This window comes from Ctenopharyngodon idella, chromosome 12 (genome assembly GCF_019924925.1).
Source record: "Ctenopharyngodon idella isolate HZGC_01 chromosome 12, HZGC01, whole genome shotgun sequence".
NCBI lineage: Eukaryota > Metazoa > Chordata > Actinopteri > Cypriniformes > Xenocyprididae > Ctenopharyngodon > Ctenopharyngodon idella.
In genome coordinates, this window is record NC_067231.1 from 31,458,037 (window position 1) to 31,468,827 (window position 10,791).

At 42.7% G+C, this 10,791-nt stretch overlaps 1 protein-coding gene across 1 annotated transcript; it reads left to right on the forward strand.

Annotated features, from left to right (window-relative positions):
- The first annotated feature begins 374 nt into the window (after positions 1-374).
- On the forward strand, positions 375-10,578 carry LOC127523320 (ubiquitin thioesterase ZRANB1-like). The gene is made up of 10 exons (XM_051913891.1): positions 375-600; positions 2,456-3,458; positions 5,302-5,489; positions 5,571-5,724; positions 6,066-6,137; positions 6,213-6,411; positions 6,543-6,663; positions 7,930-8,059; positions 8,147-8,376; positions 9,790-10,578. Exons 2-10 carry the CDS (start codon positions 2,669-2,671, stop codon positions 10,006-10,008), a joined length of 2,103 nt encoding a protein of 700 aa, XP_051769851.1. The 5' UTR covers positions 375-600; positions 2,456-2,668; the 3' UTR covers positions 10,009-10,578.
- The last annotated feature ends 213 nt before the right edge of the window (positions 10,579-10,791 follow it).

Genomic DNA, 10,791 nt, shown 5'->3' on the forward strand with positions numbered 1-10,791 from the left:
AATGGAGATATTTAATATTCTCCCAGGTTCTTGCTTTTCCAGAAAGCATTGGTGGTCTTTAGGCAAAAATTAAGTTGTGTAATATTTTGAAAATGTTTTTTTAAATGATTAACACCCTTGTGTGTGGTATTCTTTTTTCTTGGATGTCTTGGTGTTGTATAAAGTTTTTGATTGTCAAGGTATAAAGTAATTTATTTTCATGATTATATGTATTTTAAAATAATGATTTTTACATACAACGTTGCCTAAAACATAAATAAAAACCCTAATGAAATAAAAATAAAAAAAATAAAAATTTAATTTCTCTTTCTATGGTTGGTCTCCACATGGTGTGGAATCGTCCAATCGGCAGCGGTGCGTTTGGTCACGTGCACGTGACGGTGCGCAAGACGCTGGTCGTTTTTATTTTGTCAGCGCCGCCATTAAATTCGCATCTAAATCAACGTTTAGGGATTAGAAACAGTATTCATCGATTTAAAAACATCCAACGACTGATATAAAGCTCAGAGAATAAACAACGCTATGGAGTGAGAATAACAACAATAAAGACTGACTGAGGTGATTTAAGTCTCATTAATGAGGAGCCGCGCGTCGAGCGATGTGAGTATTTACATGTTTTAGCAGTAATATGTGTCTGTCGGAGTATTATTGTAACTTGTATACAAATAATAGTGTCAGTGGTGAGCGGGACGAGTGTAAATAATTATAATATTAACACAGTCAGTGCTGTGAGGTATCAGGAATAAAAACTGAACTGTGACATAAGGGTGTCATTAGATATTAACACTGTCAGTGCTGTGAGACAACATTAATACTGGCATCAGTAACTTTAACACTGTCATTGCTGTGAACATTAATACTGTCATTAATAACATTAATACTGTCAGTGCTGTGAGATAACATTAATCTGTCATTAATAACATTAATACTGTCATTAATAACATATAACATAAACACTGTCAGTGCTGCGAGATAACCTTAATACTGTCATTGCTGAGATAACATTAATACTGTTATTAATAAAAGTAATAGTTTCAGTGCTGTGATAAAACATTAATATTGTCATTAACATTAATACTGTCAGTTCTGTGAGATAACATTAATACTGTCATTAAGAACATCAATACTGTCACTGCTGTGATATATCATTAATATTGTCATTAATAACATTAACACTGTCAATGCGGTGATATAACATTAATACTGTCATTAATAACATCAATACTGTCAGTGCTATCATTAATAACATTAATACTGTCAGTGCTGTGATATAACATGAATATTGTCATTAATAACATTAATACTGTCAGTGCTGTGATATAACATTAATACTGCACTTAATAACATCAATACTGTAAGTGCGGACTGTCAGTATTAATGTTATATCACCGCCGGTCATTAATAACATCAATAATGTCAGTGCTGTCATTAATAATATTAATACTGTCAGTGCGGTGATATAACATTAATACTGTAATATTAATGTTATTAATGTTATATACTGTCAGTGCTGTGATATAACATCAATACTGTCAGTGCTGTGATATAACATCAATACTGTCATTAATAACATTAATACTGTCAATGCGGTGATATAACATTAATACTGTCAGTGCTGTGATATAACATTAATACTGCACTTAATAACATCAATACTGTAAGTGCGGACTGTCAGTATTAATGTTATATCACCGCCGGTCATTAATAACATCAATAATGTCAGTGCTGTCATTAATAATATTAATACTGTCAGTGCGGTGATATAACATTAATACTGTAATATTAATGTTATTAATGTTATATACTGTCAGTGCTGTGATATAACATCAATACTGTCAGTGCTGTGATATAACATCAATACTGTCATTAATAACATTAATACTGTCAATGCGGTGATATAACATTAATACTGTCATTAATAACATCAATAATGTCAGTGCTGTCATTAATAACATTAATACTGTCAGTGCTGTGATATAACATTAATACTGTCATTAATAACATCAATACTGTCAATATTGTCATTAATAACATTAATACTGTCAGTGCTGTGATATAACATTAATACTGTCGGTGCTGTGATATAACATTAATACTGCCCTTAATAACATCAATACTGTCAGTGCGGACCGCACTGACAGTATTGATGTTATTAATTACAGTATTAATGTTATATCACCGCCCGTCATTAATAACATCAATACTGTCAGTGCTGTCATTAATAACATTAATACTGTCAGTGCTGTGATATAACATTAATACTGTCATTAATAACATCAATACTGTCATTAATAACATTAATACTGTCATTAATAACATTTATTCCTTCAGTACTGTGAGAACATTACTACTGTCATTAATAACAGTAATTAATAGTTAATTGTTATTTTTAGGAAGGATGTTTTTGCTTTCTGTTCTGGATTTTTTGACGTCTCGTTTTATTTTTTGTTTGCAGATTTCTGTCTCTATCTCAATGTGTGACTCTGATGTAAGTGTGTGTTGAGTGAGTGAGTGAGTGTGTGTGTGTGCGTGTGTGTGCGTGTGTGTGTGAGCGAGTGTGTGCGAGTGCGAGTGTGTGTGTGTGTGTGTGTGTGTGTGTGAGCGAGCGAGTGAGTGTGTGTGCGAGTGAGTGTGTGAGCGAGCGAGTGAGTGTGTGTGCCGATCCATCATGACAGAGCTGTGTGTGAAGTGGTCGTGTGAGTACTGCACATATGAAAACTGGCCGTCTGCTATTAAATGCACCATGTGCCGCGCTCAGAGGCCCAGCGGAACCATCATAACAGAGGAGCCGTTCCTGAGCAGCACCGGCCCGCTCGCCGGACACCAGTGGGACCCTGTGCACAGCGACAGCCTGCTCATCTGCCCCGATTCCAGTGCCCGGCCCCGCGTCCGCCCGGTCGAGTCTTCCGAGCACAGCGGTAAATGGTCATGTCAGGTGTGCACCTATCTGAACTGGCCCAGAGCGGTCCGCTGTACTCAGTGCCGCAGCCTCCGGCAGCGCATATGCAGCCCCACAGAAACCCCACAGACGTCCGGGACCGGCCGCCGACCCGTGTCCGTCCCCCCGGTAGATCCATGTGAGGAATACAACGACCGGAACCGGCTCAACACGCGGGTGCATTGCTGGACCTGCTCAGTCTGCACGTATGAGAACTGGCCCAAATCCCCTCGCTGTGTGGTGTGCGACAACCCCAGACCCAACGACGCCTATCAGCTGAGCGAGCCTGACGAGCACTCGTCTGTGATTAACGAGCAGCAGCGCGGGCGAGCGCGGGGCGTGTGCAGCGGGGCACAGCGGTACTCGCCCACCTCCTCTAAACGCGAGGCAGAGCTGCAGATTGAGCTGGCTGCTGGAGCTCAGAGTGGAAAGGACGAGATAGAGATGGACTACAAGAAGCTCAAACAGATCAAGAACCGCATGAGGAAAACAGACTGGCTGTTTCTCAGCGCCTGCGCTGGTGAGTGTCTCTCTTAGGGTTTTTCTGTCTTTGTCTCACATTAGTGTTAATCAGTGTAAAGCATGTTAAAGGATTAGATCACTTCAGAATTAAAATTTCCTGATAATTTGCTCACCCCCATGTCATCCAAGATGTTCATGTCTTTCTTTCTTCAGTGGAAAAGAAATGAAGGTTTTTGAGGAAAATATTCCAGGATTTTTCTCCATATAGTGGACTTCACTGGGGTTCAACGGGTTGAAGGTCCAAATGTCAGTTTCAGTGCAGCTTCAAAGAGCTCTACATGATCCCAGACGAGGAATAAGAGTCTTATCTAGAGAAACCATCGGACATTTTCTAAAAAAAAAATAAAAATTTATATACTTTTTAACCACAAATGCTCGTCTTGCACTGCTCTGTGATGCTCCACGCATTACGTAATCACGTTGGAAAGGTCGTGACGTAGGTGGAAGTACCGATCCAGTGTCTACAAAGCGAACGTGTAAAGACTTAAGTCAAACGCCTTTTACAACAAAAAAGGTAAAACAACGATGTCGGACGATTTTGAAGTTGGAGGAGAAAATGAGATGGTGTTTTCCGGTACTTCCACCTACGTCACCTTTCCGACATGATTACGTAATGCTTGGAGCATCACAGAGCAGTGCAAGACGAGCATTTGTGGTTAAAAAGTATATAAATTTTTATTTTTTTTTAGAAAATGTCCGATGGTTTCTCTAGATAAGACTCTTATTCCTCGTCTGGGATCATGTAGAGCTCTTTGAAGCTGCACTGAAACTGACATTTGGACCTTCAACCCGTTGAACCCCAGTGAAGTCCACTATATGGAGAAAAATCCTGGAATGTTTTCCTCAAAAACCTTCATTTCTTTTCTACTAAAGAAAGATATGAACATCTTGGATGACATGAGGGTCAGTAGTGTTGTTCAGGAGAGATGAGAGATGTTTGAGATCATCTTCGGCAGGATGAACTAACCACTGTATTCCAGCAGCTTTGCACTGTAAAGTCTGGCTGTATTTCCATGCGGTGATGTCATCGTGATGATGTCATGTGCGGAGCTTCATTGTCTTTTGTTTGCACTGATTCTCGTGACTCACTGACTCATTCATGTTCTTGTAGCTGGGTTGATGTGTTACTCGCAGTCAAAATGCGGTTTTTCTACCTACATTTATGTTTATGCATTTGCCAGATGCTTTTATCCAAATCAGCTTCTATTGCATTCAAGGTACACATTTGATCAGTTCATTCATTCCCTGGGAATCGAACCCATGACTTTGGTGTTGCTAGCGCCAAGATCTAATGTTAGAGTTTTAAATAAAACATTCATAATTTGTATTATGTGTTTTAATTGCTGTAGTTTAATGATTGTGCGTAGTTAGCATTGTGGATAAAAACAAATATAAAAAATATGAAATATTGATTATATCATTACACATAAATATGAGCATTACCAGACACTTAAACACAAAAATGATCTGGTTTAGTAGCTGAAAACACTCAAATGATTGAGACACTGTTATTAATATCATGCAGAACAACAAGACAAGTAAACACACACACACACACGCGTGACAGTGACCTTTATGCTGATTCAGAAGTATGCGAACCCTGCGAGTGTGTGTCAATGAGCTGCTCGTGTTCTGGGTCAGTCTGACATGTGGAGATCTTCAGACAGCTGATGTCTCGACCAGTGACCGGCACATGGACTGACCACTTCACATGCTGCCCTTTAAAACATGTTAACCACCTAACAAATCAGTAATAAACCCTACTAATGCCCACGTGTGGAGCAAGTGTGTTCTGTCCTGATGACCTCGTGAAGCATCATCGAAAACGTGTGTGTGTGCAGGTGTAGTTGAAGGCGATCTGTCTGCGGTGGAGGCCTACAAGTCATCGGGCGGAGACATCGCACGTCAGCTGACCGCCGACGAGGTGCGTCTGCTGAACCGACCCTCGGCGTTTGACAGCGGCTTCACTCTCGTTCACCTCGCCATCCGCTTCCAGAGGCAGGACATGCTGGCCATTCTGCTGACAGAGGTGTGTGTGATCGGTGGATTATTGGGTGTTTCATTGAGAACAGCAGTGGAAGTGTGTTTGAAGGCTTGTGTGTGTTCGCAGGTGTCCCAGCGCGCCGTGAAGTGCATCCCAGCGATGGTTTGTCCTGAGCTGACGGAACAGATCCGCAGGGAGATCAGCGCGTCGCTGCACCAGCGCAAGGGAGATTTCAACTGCTACTTCCTGACAGACCTCGTCACATTTACACTGCCGGCAGGTGGGAGACACACACACACACACTCACTCTCACTCTCACTCTCACACACATTTGCTCGCTCACACACTCACTCACACACACACACACACACATACACATATTCACTCACTCACATACACACACACACTCACTCACTCACTCACTCACACACACTTGCTCGCTTGCTCACACACTCACACACACACACACACACATACACACATTCACTCACTCACTCACATTCTGCTTTTTCTGCATTGTGGAAATCTAAAAGCTGAATCCAGTATCCTGTAGGCGCTGATATCCGTATAAACACACGTGTGGCTGTTTTGAGTTTGACGTTTGGCTTCTGCGTTTGACAGATATTGAAGATCTGCCTCCCGCCGTTCAGGAGAAGCTGTTTGATGAAGTCCTGGACCGCGACGTTCAGAAGGGTGAGACGCTAGAAGCCTGTTTCATTACAGCAGTGCATTTGTGTCCAGTGTTTCTCATAGAGTGTGTGTGTCCAGAGCTGGAGGAGGAGTCCGCCGTCATCAACTGGTCTCTGGAGTCGGGCACGCGTCTGGACAGTCGTCTGTACGCTCTGTGGAACCGCACCGCTGGAGACTGTCTGCTGGACTCGGTTCTACAGGCCACGTGGGGCATTTACGATAAAGACTCTGTGCTGAGAAAAACTCTACATGACAGTTTACACGACTGCTCTCACTGGTGAGACACATGGATCTGTTGTGATATGTGTGTGTGTGTGAAACATGGACAGATTCTCTTGCTGTGTCTGATTTGTTAAGGTACATAATTTAATGATACGAGCATGTGTGTGTGTGTGTGTGTGTGTGCAGGTTCTACACACGCTGGAAGGAGTGGGAGTCGTGGTATTCCCAAAGTTTTGGGCTTCACTTCTCTCTGAGAGAGGAACAGTGGCAGGAGGACTGGACCTTCATCATCAACCTTGCCAGTCAGGTACACACACACACAAACACATATGCAAACACACACACTCACACAAACGCACACTCAACGCACATACACACATTCTCACACACACACTCACAAACACACACTCTTGCACACTCACACAAATGCACTCTCACACAAACACTCACACACACTCACACAAACAGGGTGCGTTTGTGTGAGTGTGTGTGCGTGTTTGTGTCACCCACACACCCATACAAACACACACACATAAACTCACACAAACACACACTCATGCACATACACACTATCGTACACTCACACAAACACACACACGCACACACTCATACAAACACACAAACACTCACAAACCCACTCTCACATGCACATACACATACCCGTGCACACAAATGCACTCGCACACGCACACGAACGCACATAAACACACTCATGCACATACACACTCTTGCATACACACACACACACACTCACAAACACACTTCACATAAACGCACACACTCACACAAACATTCACAAACACACTTTCACAGACTCAAACAAAGCACTTACACGCACACACAAACACCCACACACGCGCATGCAAACACACACTCATATAGACACACACTCATGCACATACACACGCACACAAATCGCATACTCTTGCAAACACACAGACTCACAAGCACGCATGCACACACACTCTCACACAAACACACACACACATAATCACAAACACTCACTTTTGCACACAAACACAAACTCGCACACACACTCACTCAAACGCACTTGCACACTCACAAACACTCATATAAACACACTTACACGCACTCACACAAACACTCACGAACACACTCTCACATGCTCACACAAATGCACTGTCACATGCACATGCGCACACACTCATGCACACTCACACAAACACACACAAACACACTCATATAAACACACTTACACACATACACGCACACACTCACACAAACATACACTCTCACTCAAACACACACTCATGCACACACACACACTCACTCTCTCAGACACACACACACACACAGCTGATCTCTGTCAGTAGTGCAGGTGTATTTGCTCTGACAATATTTCACGTCTCAATCACAGTTTTAAGTGGAAGGAAAGGTTTTAAGGAGGAGAAGTGTTGCTGTAAAGATCATAGAGGTTTTGCTCTGATCTTTAGATTGAAATAATGTGTTGAATTAGAGATAAACACACACTGCTCTGCCTGTTATTACAGTAGTTCATTCTTAAACCCTGTGCCTTAAATTCTCTTGACTCGTGTCATGTTCCTCTGTGCAGCCCGGGGCGAGTCTGGAGCAGACGCATATATTTGTTCTGGCTCATATCCTGCGGCGGCCCATCATAGTTTACGGAGTCAAGTATTACAAGAGTTTCCGTGGAGAAACTTTAGGATACACTCGATTTCAAGGTGAGACGTTCAGAAGAGACCTTTATTATCATGTGGAAACACACAGAAGTGTGACTCGTGTGTGTGTGTGTGTGTGTGTGTGTCCAGGTGTTTACCTGCCGTTGCTATGGGAACAGAGCTTCTGCTGGAAAAGCCCGATTGCTCTCGGTTACACGAGAGGTCACTTTTCCGCTCTGGTTGGCATGGAAACCGACGGCTGTGATAATCGTGGCGCAGGCGCCAACCTCAACACCGATGATGACGTGACGGTGACCTTCCTGCCGCTGGTGGACAGTGAGAGGAAACTACTACAGATCCACTTCCTGTCAGCACAAGAGGTACACACACACACACTCACTAAGGCTGTCAAATTAAAATGTGAATTTCGAATATTCATCGAATTTAAAATAAAAATCCACATTCAAATGGTACAAAAGAGTAGTGTGTGTGATCAGTGCTTCGGCTCTTTGTATTAAATTATGCATAAACACATGCTGCTGTTTTGTTCATTATTGTTTATGCAATTTACGACATTATATTTGATTTATAAACATTTTGCACTATTTTGTCCAGACAGTCATGTTATTTCATTGCTTTGAATAAACAGTTTAATTCGGTGCATTAATATTTTGCTCATTGCGCCCTCTTGTGGCCTCAGGAGACAAAAGCTTTTCCCCCTAATGGAAATTATGCTTTCAAATTCAAATATAATTCAAATATTAGTAATATTTAAGTATAAAATTTGAATTTAGATTTTCAGCCATTTTGACAGCCCTAACACACACACACACACACACACACACACACACACACACACACACACACACACACACACTCACAGACACAGACACACATATTAGACACACACAATCACACACACACAAATTCATACACGCACACTCACACACAGACACTTACACATACACACACTCACACACAGACACATTCACTCACACACAGACACACAGTCATACACACTCACTCACTCACACACACTCACTCACACACACACACTCACTCACTCACACACACACACACACACACTCACAGGCACACATATTAGACACACACAATCACACACACACACATTCATACACGCACACACACACACATACACTTACACACTCACACACTCACACACAGACACATTCACTCACACACAGACACACAGTCATACACACTCACTCACTCACACACACTCACTCACACACACACACTCACTCACTCACTCACACACACACACACACACACACTCACAGGCACACATATTAGACTCACACACACACACATTCATACACGCACACTCACACACAGACACTTACACATACTCACACACACTCACACACACACACACACACACACACATACACTTACACACTCACACACTCACACACAGACACATTCACTCACACACAGACACACAGTCATACACACTCACTCACACTCACTCACTCACTCACACACACACACTCACTCACTCACACACACACACACACACACTCACTCACTCACTCACTCACTCACTCACTCACTCACTCACACACACACACACTCTCTCTCACTCACAAACTTACACACACACACGCCTCAATTGAGTGTATTAGTTTTAATGCACATTTATAGAATTTATGCACATCTTGGTGTTTCCGTCCAGCATTATTTGATGCAATATCCTCAAGTTTGCATAAACCAGGTGGATGGAGCCAGTGTAGCTAACACTGACGGATGACGTGTGTTTGTGTGTGTTTCAGATGGGCAGTGAGGAGCAGCAGGAGCGTCTGCTCAGGGAGTGGCTGGACTGCTGCGTGACGGACGGCGGGACGCTGGTGGCGCTGCAGAAGAGCAGCAGACGCAGACATCACCCGCTCATCACGCAGATGCTGGAGAAGTGGCTGGACGGATACCGGCAGATGCTCCCGTGTCCCACTCTCTCGGACGGCGAGGACGAGGAGGACGACGAGGACGAGTGATCCTGCTGGAGGAAACCAGCTCTAAGCATTTCAACACTGTCTCACAGACGCCCTCTTTCCCAGAATGCAATGCAACCCCCCCCCCAAAAAAACAAAAAACATTGAGGGCTATCTTTGTGTTTAGTCAAATGAATTCTTTGTTTCTTGAATTTCTCTCCAGCGAAACTACGTTTGTGTCCATCAGCTGCATGTTGCTCTCTAACTATGGAATGATGAAAATAACCAGAGCTTATTAAACGAGCACTTACACAAAGCACATACGCAGATGTTTATTCTTTCCGTTGAAACTGATCACAGGAATCAATGTTTATGATTTAACTCACACTAAAGACGCACATTTCTCACGAGTGTTTCTGTTTCCCTTCGGTTCTTTCCTCTGGAGTGACGCGTGTGCGTTTTGTTCTTTTGATTGTATTTATTTTTGTCTGGACGCTGAGCCGTGTGTTCACTCGCACTGTGAGGAAAGAGTTCACGGACGTGTTGACCTGTGATCTCATCTGTACCTCATTTGTGATGTCAGGTGATTCAGAACGGCTTTAACATTAAACTAGAAACACGTCTGCTCTCTCATCGCGTCTGCCTCTTTATTCTTGTGCAAAATGGCAAATAATAGCAGCAGAAATACATTTTTACATATCGCATTCCACAGAAATAATTAACACTCACATTTTTAAAGCATTTTTTTTGTCCCTCAACTACATTACACTTAATCAGAAATCAAACACATCCAGCCACAAATCTGACGTCATTCGAGCGTTTTGCTCAGAGAAAGTGAATCTCATT